General features: G+C 38.6%; 1 protein-coding gene across 2 annotated transcripts in view; it reads right to left on the reverse strand.

Moving 5' to 3' along the window:
* Positions 1 to 711: 711 nt before the first annotated feature.
* The window catches only part of POLE2 (DNA polymerase epsilon 2, accessory subunit), a 42,806-nt gene continuing 26,505 nt past the window's right edge, over positions 712 to 17,012 (reverse strand). Inside the window, exons 13-19 of one of the 2 annotated variants that reach the window (XM_043985616.1) lie at positions 15,228 to 15,282; positions 8,150 to 8,206; positions 7,990 to 8,067; positions 6,755 to 6,863; positions 5,953 to 6,129; positions 3,850 to 3,917; positions 712 to 2,656 (exon numbers count right to left, since the gene is read on the reverse strand). In XM_043985616.1, coding sequence (XP_043841551.1) covers positions 2,647 to 2,656; positions 3,850 to 3,917; positions 5,953 to 6,129; positions 6,755 to 6,863; positions 7,990 to 8,067; positions 8,150 to 8,206; positions 15,228 to 15,282 — 554 coding nt within the window. In that variant the 3' untranslated portion in view covers positions 712 to 2,646. Of the gene's footprint in view, positions 2,657 to 3,849; positions 3,918 to 5,952; positions 6,130 to 6,754; positions 6,864 to 7,989; positions 8,068 to 8,149; positions 8,210 to 15,227; positions 15,283 to 17,012 lie in introns of both variants that reach the window. The other variant, XM_043985615.1, reaches the window with a different exon arrangement.

The raw sequence follows: 17,012 nt of genomic DNA on the forward strand, positions 1-17,012 counted from the left end.
GAAAGACCACGTAATCCAATATAGCAGTAAGGTGGGAATCCCTACCATTCATTTGTTCCACTCAAATGCCAAAGTACGATTCAGATTTCAATTGAGTTGTAGTAGTTAAGATTTTGTGGCTTTTAGAAATGCAAAATTACTAAGCGGAAAGAGATCTTAGATAAAATCTAGTTTTCTCCTTATTTTTTCCTACTTAAAAAAAAATCAATCTGTCCCTCTCCAAACCGACTTCCCTACCTCCGAATTTTAAAAAGTAAATAAAACCTTCACTGTCCACAATATATATGTACCAAGAGAGATTTCCACACTGTCCAAGTCTCAAAATGTATTTCTCTGTATTTTAAGTTCATCATTTCTTTGGTAGGTGATCAGAAGTGTTTCATCTTGATTTTGTATTCATGGTTTATTGCTGTGATTGGAGTGGCTTTTTTTTTTTAAAGATGCTTGATTTCTTTCAGGACTCAGTTCAAATTCTACTTATCCCAGATGCCCCCTGACACTCCACGAGGGGCTAATGCCTTTCTCTCTCAGAATGCCTTTTATATACTCTGTGTGTGTGTGTGTGTGTGTGTGTGTGTGTGTGTATATACATATATACATATATATATATATGTATGTATGTATGTATGGTTTTTTCTGTTTCTCCCTCCTTAGAATGAGAACTGCTTGAAAGATGGCGTTTTTGTGTCTCTCCCCCCCCCCCCTTTTTGGTATCCTCAGCATTTTATACGTCTGGCAAACAACACAGTAAGCCCTTAATAAATACTGGTTGACTTGACTAATGACAACGGACATCCTATCTTTATTCTTATTGGAAAGGTTCTTTCCCACACAGGCTGTGGGAAATGTTTCAGAATTGAAAGTTGTATGACCTGGCAGTTTCTCTGTTCTGTCATCCATGTTGATTAACCTCAGTGAGTTAATGAGATAAGCCAGATTCCTGGAGAATAACTAATATTGGTGTGGAATTAGCTATTTATACCTCCTTTGTTTTCACTGGGTAAAGCTTAATTTAAAAAAAGGACCCTTGTCCTTGTCCTTGTACCTCAATATCGAGGTAGCTATGGAGTATCTGAGTGGTTGTGGTAGGCTGGACAATGCCATCCTTTCCAAATAAAACAATCTTCATGGAAAAATAGGATGCTTATTAAGTATTTTAGAATCTACTGTTAAGGTAATTCATGATATGAGTGGAGATAGAGGCTTTAAGTGAGATGTCTCATAAACTCTGAATCCAGTTTTTTTAGTCGTTGAAGTGAAAAAACCCTGCCATCCTTGATTCTGCTGATGGGTCTTACACTATATGTCAACACAGATCAATTGTTTAAACTGCTCCCTTGATAGATTTAATACTTCCATAGTGATGCCAGTCTATTCTGTACGCTTCACTACTCATGATTTTAACTTGTTCAGCTGTTCTTTTTAAACAATAGTAGAAAATACCTGTCTATTTCATTGGCGCTTTGAGTAGCTTCTTTACAATCATTGTGGGAACTGGTTTAATTGCCTGCCTTTAAAGATGTCAGTTTTAGTCTATCTAGCAAGACTGCTTGTATCTTTTCAAAAAGATGAAAAGGTAGTATGAAATCTTTAATAATAGGGAACCTTAAGGCTGTGGAAGTGAAAAAAAAAAACTATTGAAGACATCTCTAGAAGAAATGGTGATCTCATGGCTTTTTGAAAACTTATTTTAAAAAGATTCTATAATTTTGTAGGGGGTTTTTGCTATTAAATGGGCTCACATATGGAAAATATAATTATTGTCTAGAGACAACAAACCATTGAGACCACTTAAAATTGTTTCATTAATCTAGACCAAGAACAATGAATAACTTTATTCTTGTTTTATCTTTTTTTTTTTTTTTTTGCGGGGCAGTGGGGGTTAAGTGACTTGCCCAGGGTCACACAGCTAGTAAGTGCCAAGTGTCTGAGGCTGGATTTGAACTCAGGTCCTCCTGACTCCAGGGCCAGTGCTCTGTCCACTGCGCCACCTAGCCGCCCCCGAATAACTTTATTCTTAAAAATATAAAGTACGAGACAATGCACTAAAATAACTTCGATATGGTTGGTTTTGGTTTCTGTTAACACTGTCATTGTATACTTTTTTCAAATATTTCATGAAAAATGTATTGCATTGAGAATTTTAGCTATAAAATTAAAATGCTTTATTTTGTCATTGTTGATAAAAAGGCTCAGGATTTTCATGGTAACTCTCTCAGCTGCTCTGGTTTCAACTTCATGGAACAGTATGGTACTCCTTATCTCCTTGCATCTTCTTTTTTGTGTGTTGTTTTCCTCCATCAGATTGTAAACTCCTTGAGGGCAGGGATTTTCTTTCTTATTTGTATCCTCAAAGTTTAGCACAGTGCCTGGGCACTTAATAGATGCTTATTGGATTAGAACATGCAGAAAATTTTCTTCTATAAAATTTCCTTCTAGAGGTTAACATAATTTTTTATTGCTTTTATTGTCGGAGGCCAGATTTGACCTCAGGTACCCCTGACTCCAGGGCCGGTGCTCTATCTACTGCACCACCTAGCTGCCCCTTTTATTGCATTTTAAATAAAGATAATATAGCATTTTAAATTAAGTTAAGCAAAATTCTAAGTAAATTTGGTTCCATCTTGGAGAATCCCAGAAGTCTTATTAAAGTTTGCTGAAAAATAGAGAAAAATGTTACTTCATTTAATAAAATTAAATATTTAATAACTGAAATAAAACCATCCTTTGTGTTTATGATACTGACACTTTCCTTCCCTCTTAAATGTCCAATTCTTATAATCCCAGGCTTCCTTTACAGAGTTCAACTACTCATGTTTGTAATAGGGGTTTAATTTTTCTTGTTTTCTAAATGGAGGGAGGTGAGTGGGAGAGAGGAAAGGTTGATCTTCATTTGAAAACACAGCTCTTGGGGCATCAAGGTGGTACAGTGGATAAAACGACAGTCCTAGATTCAGGAGGACCTGAGTTCAAATGTGGCCGCAGACACTTGACACTTACTAGCTGTGTGACCCTGGGCAAGTCACTTAACCCTCATTGCCCCAGGAAAAAAAAAAAAAGTAAGCTTCTTGAAGAAAGACACTGTTTTTTTGCCTTTCTTTGTATTCCTAGTACTTTGCATAGTGCCCAGCACAGGTACTTAAAAATACCTTTTTTTCTTCTATTTACTTCTTTTCTTTATAATGTTTTTAAAAATTCAACTTTATTTTATTTTCAGTCCCGCATTCTCTACCTCCCTCCCCACCCACTTGAAAAGGCAAGAAAAAGAAAACCTGTTATAAATTTTTAGAAATACTTTGTTGACTGACTCAAATATTAAGAACTTGGTGTTAAGCCTGCAAACCAGCTGACGCAGATTTCACAAAGAGTAGAATGATTGAAACAAAGTAAGACAAGGCTGAGTTAGTATTTAAATCTAGAAGTTTTGAGGAACAAAACATCAAAATCATAAAGGGAATTAAGGAAAAAATGGGAAGGAAGGAAGCCTAGTAGTACATAGTAAGCATCACAAAAAGCAAAATCCAGAGCTAGAGACAGAGTTCTTAGAGATAGTTAATTTTATCAGCCCATGGAATTAGAGCTGGACAGAACCTGAATCCAACCTCTTCATTTTACAGATGAGGAAAATGAAGCTAGTGTCAGAGGCAGGATCTGAACCCTGAGGTTTTCCTCACTGCCCTCCATGTGGCCTATGCCTTATCCACAGCACCAGATAGTGACAAAGAGGTGGAAATACACCATTTGATTAAAGTGACTTTTTAACCTTTTCCCTTTTAAAATGATTCCTATTACATATCCCGAAGAAAGCTGATGGCCTAACACAGTTAACAGAATTGTGAATACACTCACCTGTCTTCTACTGTCTTATTAGAAGGATAGAAAACCTTGAATGAAAATCCACTTCTTGGAAAAGAACCCTTAAAAAAATTTAAGTATTTAAATGAAACAAATTTCAGTTTACAAAAGAAGTAATTTTAAGGTCAAGGCTTGTACTAGTAGTTATTGTGAAGAACAATCCATATTCTTTCATGTTGAGATAAAAGTGAGGGGAGGAAAAATTGGATTTTATATGATCTATAAGTGAGACACTTGGTATTTTAAATGAAATGAAACAGTGTATCAAAATGTATCAAAAGTAAGTGTCTTTACATCAGTAATTATACTTTTGAATCCCAAATAGTAAATATAGCAACTCATTTGTATTTCTTACTTTTGATTCTTATTCTCTGATACTTAAAATCTTATTGTTTTTGCTTGTACTAGGTCGACTAGCTGCAATGACATTTTCTTTTTAAACTGGCTATGCATTCCATCATGAATAGGGGATATTCACTTTAAAAAATTAAAGACAGGGGCAGCTAGGTTGGCACAGTGGATAGAGCACCGGCCCTGGAGTCAGGAGTACCTGAGTTCAAATCCGGCCTCAGACACTTAACACTTACTAGCTGTGTGACCCTGGGCAAGTCACTTAACCCCAATTGCCTCACTAAAAAAAAAAAAAAAATTAAAGACAAACATCGATGATGGGGGGAAAAAAGCAAGTGAGCCAGCTAGTTGGTGCAGTGGATAAAGCACAATCCCTCAATTCAGGAGGACCTGAGTTTAAATCGGACCTCAGACACTTGACATTTACTAGCAGTTTCTCACTGTCACAAGAGGTCTAAAAGAAGGAAGGGAAGCTGTGTGTTTATGATTGAAGGGTGTTTTTTTCCCATAGTATAATAAAAATGTGGAAAAAGTAATAAATTTGGTTCATTTAAGAAGAATTAATTGTGAGGATAACAGATGATAGAAAATTTATTAAATGTTTACTATATTAGCCACATACTGTTCTTAACCTTGGGGATACAAATATAAGCAAGGAAGTCTCTCCCCCTAAGAAGTTTACATTCTAATGGGGTGGGGGTGAGGGGGAGAGAGAGACAACAAAAAAGGACAGCTATTATTAAAGAGCTGATTTATAAGTATATTTATTCTGAAAGAAAATGTGAATACACAGAAAGTTTTTCAAAGACTGCTACTTAGAGTATAAGCAACCAAAAAAGGGACAAGCATTAATAATTCTTTTTCAGGGGAAAATTGAACAAATTTTTTTGAAAAGAATTTATGATGGGTTTTTATCATAAGACCTGGAAATAAAAGGTCAAAGCCTTTAGAAAAAAACCCAACATCCTAGAGATTTAGAGAAGTACATATATCAAAATCACAAATGACTGTTGACATTTCTTTGACCTTAATGACAATGCTTATTTAATATTCATTCCCTAAAGTCAGAACTAATCAATTTTATTATTATTATATAGAAAATCTGAAGCATTCATGAAATTCTGTGCTATAGGGGAAAATGAGTCCAACATGTTATCCACAATTGGCTCATATACTTTGTAAGTTTTTAACAAAAAAATTTCATTTTCCAGGTGTTAATTCATCCAATTTATCTCCAGATTATTTTTGCCAATTAAAAAAAAAGTCTTCAATCAATACAAAGTCATAGCAGTGGTTGGAGGAAGTAGGTTTGTGTATCTGTTGATACAACATTCACTTTCATGTAAAAGTTCTGCTATTTTTGTAAAAATGTGGGGGTGGATATCATTATTTAGTAGCCACATCTGAAAGACAGTAAGCTTTCTTTCTGTTATAGCAAAACAACCAAGTTCTCTTGCTATTATTATATTCCTATATATTCTTTTTTTTGTTTGTTTGTTTGTTATTTGCGGGGCAATAAGGGTTAAGTGACTTGCCCAGGGTCACACAGCTAGTAAGTGTCAAGTGTCTGAAGCTGGATTTGAACTCAGGTACTCCTGAATCCAGGGCTGGTGCTTTACCCACTGCGCCACCTAGCTGCCCCCTATTCCTATATATTCTGAAGTGAGTCAAATTTTAACTTAGAAAGTTAAAGATCTTAAAAAAATCTAATGGTAGCAAATAACATAATGTTAAATGAATTCTTACCGGGTTTATACAAAGACAATCTGTATTGGTAATAGTAAAAGGATCATATTTATCTGCGATGACAAGTAGATCAGGAACAGGATACACTCTCAAAGTATGATCATATGGCCAATACACTGGACAGACATAAAGTGGTAAGGGAGTGAGATGTCCTTGTGATAAAAGAGTCTTTACAAACTACAAAAGAAATAGAAAAAAGTATATGTAAGACAAAAAGAACCTCAGTTTTTCACTTGAAAAATCTGATGTAGACAAGTTATTTCAAATCAGGTAAGAAACAAGTAATATAAAAAACTAAAGGTACAAGCTTGACCACTGTTGTAGAGACAAACAAGATACTCAGACATAAACTCCTTATGTCAGGTAAGGTAGTACACAATCCTCTAAAAAAAAAACCACAATAATTGCATAAAAACTGAAAAGATACTAGCATCTTTAAATATGAATGTACTTAAAATCTTCATTTTACACTTTAGATTAAAGATAAAAAATAACAATTCTTTAAAACAGTCCTCAGTAACACATGGTTTAATCTGTGACAGAAGCATTGAAAAAAAAAAGTATAAGTGTTATATGACTGTGGGACAGATAATTTTTATTTAATTCAATATGACAATACAGTTTAAGAAAATATATTGGGGGGGCAGCTAGGTGGCACAGTGGATAAAGCATTGGCCCTAGATTCAGGAGGACCTGAGTTCAAATCCAACCTCAGACACTTGACATTTACTAGCTGTGTGACCCTGGGCAAGTCACTTAACCCTCACTGCCCCGCAAAAAAAAAAAAAAAATGTTAACTTACATGATGAGGAATATCCAGATTGCTGCTAGGAAAACGGACACAATTTCTGCACATTTTATTCACCAAGTCTTCACGAAAGATAATGATTTCTTGTGTGCAATACTGAATTCTAGGATGAAAATGGGTTAAAATTTTAATACTTAAGCAGGATTTTAAAAAAATTATTTTTGTTTAGGGACCTCCCAAGTGAAGAAATACTTTCTACCACCGTAGGTCATCATCTCTACAACTTGATAGTCTTTGAAAGTCTGCAAGAATGTGTCAAAAGGAGGTGCCTAGGGGGCAGCTAGGTGGCGCAGTGGATAGAGCAACGACCCTGGATTCAGGAGGACCTGAGTTCAAATCCAGCCTCAGACACCTGACACTTACTAGCTGTGTGACCCTGGGTAAGTCACTTAACCCCAATTGCCTCACACTCCCCCCCCCCCAAAAGGAGGTGCCTTTCTGGCTTCAAGACTGGCTTTCTATCCATTATGCCATGCTATCTTTCTTTGATTTTTTAATTCAAAGCAAACTTCATTTGTAATAGCAATCCACTTATCCCATTCGTTTTGCAGAAAATTGTTTTACAGACAAAAATTATAATCAGTTATATAGACAGCAAATGTTTTGTAATGTTTCCATTCTTTGATAAATTTTCTTAAAGGGTGAGGTTCTGAGAACAATTTGTACACACATAGGCAATAATGTACATTTTCAATAATTTATCTAATATGTAAAATACTACTTATCAACAGAACAGTTTGAGAGAGCTAGACTGGACCTCAGAAATAGGCAAATTCAGTCCCTACATCATGCAGATTAAAAAGAATACAAGAAGGCAGCTAGATGGCGCAGTGGATAGAGCACCGGCCCTGTATTCAGGAGTACCTGAGTTCAAATGGGGCCTCAGACACTTAACACTTACTAGCTGTGTGACCTTGGGCAAGTCACTTAACCCCAACTGCCTCACCAAGAAAAAGAAAAAAGGGGGGAAAAAGAATACAAGTGACTTATCCAAGGTCACACATATAATAAGCGTCAGAGCTGTAATTTGCACCCAGGGCCTGTAACTTCAAGTCCTGCTCTTTCTACTGTACTATACCATTTCTCAACAGCTTTGAATTCTATTAGTATCTCTTCTTTTTCATTTACGATGAAATGATTTTGATTCATCCACGAGAAATCAATAAATACATTGAAAACATTTTAATCAGGTCATGTATTTCAACAAAAGAAAAAGAATGATTACTTACCTGCAGGGATTAGTAGTGAAAACTGAAAATGGTACCCGTTGCCTAAAGTCATGAGTGATGCTTTCAGCAAGTGGTGGCCTATAAAAATAATTTGGATGGTACAGATTACTTCTTAAAAGTTCCTCAAATTTCCCTTAAAGTTGTAAAAAATATGGTTTACCTTGGTAAAATAGAACCAGGCCCAGGATCCTCTGGCCCAGGCACAAACACAAAACGACTGCTGTAAACATAATACATCACTTGTTACTTAACTACTAATAACAAAACAAAACAAAACAACCCCCCCCCAAGCAATTAAACTACTTTTTGGCAGGAATGATTTAAATATAGACCATTACAATTTTTTAAAAAGTCCTGGGGGGCAGCTAGGTGGGGCAGTGGATGGATAAAGCACTGGCCTTGGATTCAGGAGGACCTGAATTCAAATCCAGCTTCAGAAACTTGACACTTACTAGCTATGTGACCTTGGGCAAGTCATTTAACCTCACTGTCCTGCAATAAATAAATAAAAGTCCTGCTGAATCTGCTTTTGTCACAAAGAAACAAAGTAATGACAGAAAACATACATGTAATATGTAGAGATCAATTTATAGATTACTGGGTACAAGATTTTTTTTTTTGTGACAGTTATGTGGAGCACTCAGGAAAAATCAACACCCTCCACAAATGGCTGTCAAGACCAAAAAAAAAAAAAAAAAGACCCCCTTTGCTGTTAACCTTTGAATGAATCAATGAAATAGCATTTCTTTGCTCACTATGTGCAAGGCACTGGGGATACAAATGAAAAAAATAAAACACCTGCTCACAAGGAGCTCTTCATCAGGTTCATTAAAAGGGTGAACCCTTCAAAAATGAATGAATTTCAAAGACTACCTATTTGCAGAAAAAGCATCTATAGATGGGCTTCATGTAATCTCAGTTAGATACCCATATTTGACACCAAATGAATAGAAATAACATCAAAGGAGCATTATTAATTTGCTTTGCTGTTACACTCAACGGACCATGGGACCGTTCTGTCTAACTTTCAGATGGCAACCTTCCATATATGTTGTCTTCCCCTTTAGTATGGAAGATCCTTGAGAGCAAAGACTCCTTGCTTTGCTATTTGTAACCCCAGTGCTTTGTAAATAGTGAGCACTTAGCAAATAATTCATTTATTCATTTATCCTAGTTGCACTCCTCTGGATGTTTTCCAACTTATGAAAACTCTTCCTAAAATGTAATACCCAGGAATGAATATACTATTCTAGATGTGGTCTCAGCAGGACAAAGTAACCTTGGATAATTACCTCTTCATTCCTGGAAACTAAGCCTTTCTTAATGCAGTTTAAGATTGCCCCATTTTTTCTGGCTGCCATCTCACACTACTGACTCATATTGAGCATATAGTCTACCAAAATCTCCACATCTTCTTCACGTGAATTGCCAATGTCTTACACTGTATGTAAGGCTTTATCAGTACAAAGTACTACATATTTTATCTCATTTGATCCATATAGCAACCTAATGAGATATACAAGTTGTTGGGGTTTTTTTTGTTTATTTTTGGTGAGGCAATTGGGGTTAAGTGACTTGCCTAGGGTCACACAGCTAGTAAGTGTTAAGTGTCTGAGGCCAGATTTGAACACAGGTCCTCCTGACTCCAGGGCTGGTGCTCTATCCACTGCGCCACCTAGCTGCCCCCTACACGTTTTTATTATCCCTGGGTTTTTTGTTTTTTTTTTTTACTCTTTTTTGGCCAGGCAGTGGGGGTTAAGTGACTTGCCCAGGGTCACACAAGTAAGTGTCAAGTGTCTGAGGCTGGATTTGAACTCAGGTACTCCTGAATCCAGGACCGGTGCTTTATCCACTGCGCCACCTAGCTGCCCCTATTATCCCTGTTTTAAAGATAGGGAAACTGACATTCAAAAAAGTGAAGTGACCTCCCCAATGTGAGATAGCTAGTCATGTCAGAGGCAGGTCTTGGACTCTCCCCACCTAATCCCAATTACAGTGGCTCCAATATTCAGACCCTCCAGTCATTTTTCCTTTCTCAAGAAGTTCAGCACCTGGTTCACCTTTCTCTAATTCTCATCTTCTGCCCTTATACTAGGAGACCTCAGTAGTCACACAGATGCTTCCTCAAAGCTCCCTAACTTTCTTAAATCCCATGACCCACTCCTTCACCTTAGGCACACACCAGGATAGTCATACAATAGATCTCATCATTATCCATAAATGTTCCAATTCCCTAATTAGAAACTCTTGACATTCTTCCCCTGTCTGACAGTAACCTATTGGCTGTTCCACCTTTCTCTATGCCCCAACTCCTCCTCAGCTCATCCTTTACCCTCAATCAAAACATCTAACCCCACTCCACTCAGTAACTTTTCAGACCATTTTTGCTCTGACTCCCTCCTTTCCTCCTCCTTCTGAACTCTATAAACTGTCCCCTGTTCTTGAATCTCTTGCCCCCTCTGTCCTATCAACTCATCTTTTTCCAAATCGTAGCCCTGGATCCACTTGACGCAGTCCTGCTCATAAGACACTGAATGCAGTGGGAGGAAGTCTCATAACTGTGTTGACTGGGTACATTACAAATTGTACTGTCCAACCTCCACTGGACCCTTACTGCAATAAAGCAGTCTTTAAAATTCCTTGTCACTGCCCACAGAACCTTCCCTTTCCCCAAGCCTCCTCTACCTCTCCCTTCCCCTCTCAGCTGAGTACCTTGCCTCTTCTTTTTTTTTTGGTGAGGCAATTGGGGTTAAGTGACTTGCCCAGGGTCAGACAGCTAGTAAGTGTCAAGTTTCTGGGGCCAGATTTGAACTCAGGTCCTCCTGCATCCAGGGCCGGTGCTGCACTGCGCCACCTAGCTGCCCCTGGTACTTTGCCTCTTATTGACAATTGAAGAAAATTGAAACCATTCAACTGTGATATCTCTTCCCATTGCCATCATCTCAAAGCCCTTTTTGACATCATTTCCTGTTTTTCCCCCCAGTGTCAGACAGAGCAAAGGCAACCTTTTAACAGTATGTTTGATCCCATGCCTTCCCATTTTCAGCAGACTGTATCTGCAATCATCCTCTCTCAATCTCAAATCTTTAACCTCTTCCTATCTACTGGTTTCTTCCCTACTGCCTCCAAACATACCCAAGTCTCATCCAAATTGTCACTACACTGTGTGCACTTTGTCTTGCTGGGGTGGAAGTGGAGATAAGCTCCCCCTCTCTATAAAATGCTCCAGTGGTGTGCTTCTCAAATAGCCTCTGACAACCGAAGCCCAACTCCTGGCCTTCTCATGGTGGAACTTTTTCCACTAACGAGAGAAGGGGTGAAGGCGAGTCACTGGCGCCTTAAAACCAGTCACTTCGGGTAGGTGGGGCTTGTTAGCCTTGGCAGGCAACCCGCCTAGGGGAAGGAACCCTGATTTTAAACCTCCACTGCCTTGCGGCTATACCCATATATGGGAAAGGCTTCAGGAGTTAACCCTGAGGAAAAATCAGGAGTCGGAGTCCTTTAGGCAGTTGGATGTTGGACATCACATCCCTCTGGCAACTCCTGTGGTGGCACTGGTGCCAAACTGTATTGGCTCTGCCTCTCCTTTGGATCCACCAACGTCACGGAGAGGGAAAACCTGCTGCATGGGCAACAGCTTGTTTTCCATATTGATCCGCCCAGGCCAGCGCCCTGGTGAGGACACTCCAGCTGCTCCTCATGGGGTAGATATAACACAGGATGCAGCAGTTACCGGTTATAAGTCACTCAGGAGGGGGCAGCTAGGTGGCGCAGTGGATAGAGCACTGGCCCTGGAGTCAGGAGTACCTGAGTTCAAATCTGGCCTCAGACACTTAACACTTACTAGCTGTGTGACCCTGGGCAAGTCACTTAACCTCAATTGCCTCACTAAAAAATTAAAATTAAAATAAAATTAAAATAAGTCACTCAGGAGCTGTGGCTCCCATATCGTACTGCACAGCCACACTGTGGCCTGTGGCTCTTCAAGGCGCTGATCCATAGTCATCCGCGACTGGTGGAGGCCGCCTACTACTACTACTACTACTACTACTACTACTACTACTACTACTACTACTACTGTGTGTACTTAATGAATATTCAGTGGTATAGATTTTCAAAGGATCATAGATTTAGAGCTAGAAGGCTCCTTAGAAGCCATCTAGACCAATCCTCTCATTTTGCAAATGAGGAAACTAAAGCTCAGAGAAGTTTAAACAATTTGACAAAAGGTCATACATATAGCTATGTGGTGCCGTGAATAGAGTTCTGGGCCTGAGTTAGGAAGACCCGAGTTCAAATTTTCTTTTCTTCTTTTTTTTTGCTGGGCAATGAGGGTTAAGTGACTTGCCCAGGGTCACACAGCTAGTAAGTGTCAAGTGTCCGAGGCCGGATTTGAACTAAGGTACTCCTGAATCCAGGGCTGGTACTTTTATCCACTACGCCACCTAGCTGCCACCCCCCCCAGTTCAAATTTGACTTCAGACATTTCCTAGCTGTGTGACCCTGGGCAAGTCACTGAACCCTGTCTCCTCACCTGTAAAATGAGCTGGAGAAGGCAATGGCAAACCATTCCAGTATCTCTGCCAAGAAAATCCCAAATGGGGCCACAGAGTAAGACATACCTGAAATGCCTGAACAACATAGCTAAGTGGCAAAGCTGGAATGATGGACTATAGGTTACATACATTTCCACACATGACCATTAAAATACAGTGACATAAAAAGAAAAACATACAAAAGAAGAATGACTGTCAGACAAAAGTTTGACTTTAAGAAGTTACAGGAAATGAATTAAAAAACATGTCCAATATCCAAAGGGAAAGTTTTTATTTGTCAGGAGGTGAAGAGGAAAGCTTTTTAGGGGGTGGGAAGAAGGGAGCAGCAGTAGTAATTAAAGAAAAGCTAAGAGAGGAAAGAAGAAAAATTAAACATTAAAAATAGGGACTAGGGATGGCACAGTGAATAGAGAACCGGAGTTCAAATCCAGCCTCAGACACTTACCAGCTGTGTGACCCTGGGCAAGTCACTTAACCGAATTGCCTCACTAAAAAAAAAAGGGACTAAAGAGACCTTCAGTGGAGAATACTGACAAGCAGGGCAATGTTGGTACTACTTCAAATGTACTGTATGTTATGTAAAGAATTAATCATGATTTAGAAGCCCCAGTGCAGGGGGCAGCTAGGTGGCACAGTGGATAAAGCACTGGTCCTAGATTCAGGAGGACCTGAGTTCAAATCTGGCCTCAGATACTTGACACTTTCTAGCTGTGTGACCCTGGGCAAGTCACTTAACCTTCACTGCCCTGCAATTTTAAAAAAAGCCAGTCTAGAAGCCCCAGTGCATGCCCAGGTGGGGAGCTCAGGCACTGAGCCTCCTTACTGGCACAGTGCTCCACCGACCTAGAGCCAACGCCTATGTGGGCCTGGCCAAATTATAATGATAGGAAATCGGGTGAGGGCAGTCAAGTGACCTCCGGCGTCTGTTAATTCTGTCAGTCAGGGCTGCCAGCCAATTAGCTTTGGGCTGTGTGTCTGTCCGCCTTGTTTCCTGGGAGCCAAGGGGTTGCTGGTAAGTAGAAGGGAGGAGATTCGCCATTCTGACTTTGGAGCTGGAAAGCATAGGATGCAGCTGCATACTCTGTTGAGCCCTGGGTGGTGGTGTGATTCAGGTCATATTATTTTCCTTCCCCCATTCCTTTTTTTCCTTTCCCTTAATTCTTCTAATCTTACTTGTGTTTTTAATTTCGTTGTTAGTAAACCCTGTTCTGTTTTTGAAGGAGGCTATTATTGCAGTGAGCCGCCTAACTAACACTCCCCAATTAAAATTTGGCCCCTACAGTTAAAAGGGACATACATATGTAGATTCGAAGTTGCCACTTTCAGGTCTTTCTTGTGTTTGGAAATGTTCATGTCTGTTGATTTTCTAGTTTGTAATTTTTAAGAAGTGGGGAGGTGGCATTGCACAGAAGACCTTGTTTAGGGCCCATTTCTAACATACACTGGCTGTGTGAATGTGGACCAGCCCCTTGAACACATTGTTTCAAGCAGCTCTCTAAGAGGAGCTTGGTGAAATGGAGAGAGCCACATACTTTGAGTCTGGATGACCTGGGTTAAAATATGGTCTAAGACACTTGATAGCTGTGTGACCCTTGGCAAGCAATTTAACCTCTATCTGCGTCAGTGTCCCCATCTATAAAATGGGAATAATGATTGTACCAGCCTCCCAGGGGTGTTGTGAAAAACAAATGACATATTTGTAAAGAGCTTAGCACAATGCCTGGTACATATTAGGCACTTAATAAATTTTCCTTTTCCCTCCCCTCTACCTTTCAAGATTATAAATTGTAGAGAAGGTACTGAACTAGTACTATTTGTGCTAGTAAAATGATAGGTCTGGTCCCCACCCCCATCCCTAAAAAAGGAAAAAAAACCCCAATAATCCTGAAACAAGAAAATGAATAGTATATTATCTTAATTGAGGAAAGGAAAAGTTCCTCACAGATCCAATTATGTAAACATTAAAAAAAACATACACAAGAAGAATGACTGTCAGACAAAAGTTTGACTTTAAGAAGTTATAGGAAACTTATAATGTGAAACAGTGAGAAGTTAAAAAAAAGCAAAATTAGAAGTATTGGTTTTATGGTAACAGCTCTATAAAAAAGTATATCACATGTGCATTAAAATAGTATATGCTTTTGAATGGGCAATCCTAAAGATAATAAATAATATTAACACATTGCCTTCAGTGTCTCTACATACCATTTCTTTTTCTTAATATTGCCTTCAGTGTCTATATATACCATCTTTTTTTCTTAATAAATTTTCATTAGCTTTTTTTTTTCCGGCAAGGCAATGGGGGTTAAGTGACTTTCCCAGGGTCACACAGCTAGTAAGTGTCAAGTGTCTGAGGCCAGATTTGAACTCAGATACTCCTGAATCCAGGGGCAGTGCTTTATCCACTGCACCACCTAGCTGCCCCCTTCATTAGCTTTTTTTTTTTTTTTGCAGGGCAATGGGGGTTAAGTGACTTGCCCAGGGTCACACGGCTAGTAAGTGTCAAGTGTCTGAGGCCGGATTTGAACTCAGGTCCTCCTAAATCCAGGGCCGGTGCTTAATCCACTGCGCCACCTAGCTGCCCCCCCCCATTAGCTTTTAAACAGTCACTAATAGAATTCTGTTTTGTTAAAAAAGAAGAAAAACAACAGAAACATATAGCATAGAAGAGTATATCATTACCTTTGGTGAATATTAGGGTATTCACATATTATGTCTGCAAGAGCCTTCAGGGAATCTAAAATTTTAAAAGAATATTAAAATCAAATTTTGTATGCTTCTGGATATGAAATGAAATACCATCAAAACACTGCGATGGCTTGAACCGTTTAAATTAATGATGCAAATTATACTAATTTATAACTAAAATATAATATAAAAATGGCTTTAATCTGTCAGTTAACTATTTGGAATCTGGAATGTATTTTCCCAAGTTATAAAATTGATGGTTAGGTTCTCAAACAAAATTGCAAAAACCTGTTTGACTCATAACTGAGCTTATGTGGTACTTTCCTTTTTTTTTGTGGTGCTTTCCTAATAAGTGATACTGAACCTAACCATTATCTGCAATCATTTTTCTATAGAATGTTCAAAATGCCAACATAAAAGAGACCAAGAACACATTTTTCTTTAGTATAGGAAAATAAGGGACTCCTACTCTTGCCTCAGGGACTGACTGATTGCCCAGGCTCCAAACAGGTTGGAAGCAGGGTGGACAAAGGCAAAGATGAAAGCTGATGAGCTAAGGTACTACCAAAGTAAACCTCCTTTTGGGCAGCTCTTTAATAACTGGCTAGACAACTGCTTCAGATTAGGATTTCTGTTCTCTGGCCTACAGATTATCATATTTAAACTCCTGTCTCCATGGGGCAGCTAGGTGGCGCAGTGGATAGAACACTGGCCCTGGATTCAGGAGGACCTGAGTTCAAATACAGCCTCAGACACTTGACACTTACTAGCTGTGTGACACTGGGTAACCCCAATTGCCTCACCAAAAAAACCCAAACAAACAAAAAAACAAAAAACCCACTCCTGTCTCCAAAGCAAAAACCAGAGTAAAACTAGTCAAGGTATTGTAGGTATATTAACAAAGAAGAAAACTAGCTGTGTGACCCTGGGCAAAAAAAAACAACAAACAAACAAAGAGGAAAGAGACAAAGAATAAAATGCAAGAGCTAAGTGAAAGTCCTATGTAAGTGTTAATAATGGGTAAAATACTATGAGGATGATAATAATAATTAGCATTTTTATAATACATTAACATTTGCAAAGCACTTAACAATAACCTTATGAGGTAGGTGCTATTATTATTCACATCAGAAAAGCAAGGCTGAGAGAGGTTGCTGCCCAAGATCAAACAGATTTTAAGTATAGGAGTAAGGATTTGAACTTGGGTCTTCCTGATTCCAAGTCTAACACTCACACTGTACCACCTAGTTGCTCAAGTGATCCACACATTTTTTTGTTGTTGTTGTTGTTTGTTTTTTTGGTGAGGCAACTGGGGTTAAATGACTGGCCCAGGGTCACACAGCTAGTAAGTGTTAAGTGTCTGAAACCGGATTTGAACTCAGGTCCTCCTGAATCCAGGGCTGGTGCTTTATCCACTGTCACCTAGCTGCCCCTGATCCACATATTTTTGATTTTGTATTCCATCAGTAAAGTATGAACACATATTTACAATACATGTATATTTATTTTAAAATCATATAAGACTATACTAATATTTATTGTACTTTGTAAACAGGAAACATCACAAAAAGATTAAAGGATGAGGTAAAGATGAAATAACATTTCATCTTAGAGTCAGTAGGGAGCCACTGATGTTAATTAAATAAGGGAATAAAATTATCAAATCTACCCTTTAGGAAAACCACTTTGGCAGCTCTGTGGAGAAAGGCTTGGAGGTAAAAGGCTAGAGGCAAGAGCATCAAAGAAGAGGTTATTGTAATAGTCCAGATCAGAGGTGAT

Source organism: Dromiciops gliroides, chromosome 2 (assembly GCF_019393635.1).
Source record: "Dromiciops gliroides isolate mDroGli1 chromosome 2, mDroGli1.pri, whole genome shotgun sequence".
In the NCBI taxonomy this organism is placed as follows: domain Eukaryota; kingdom Metazoa; phylum Chordata; class Mammalia; order Microbiotheria; family Microbiotheriidae; genus Dromiciops; species Dromiciops gliroides.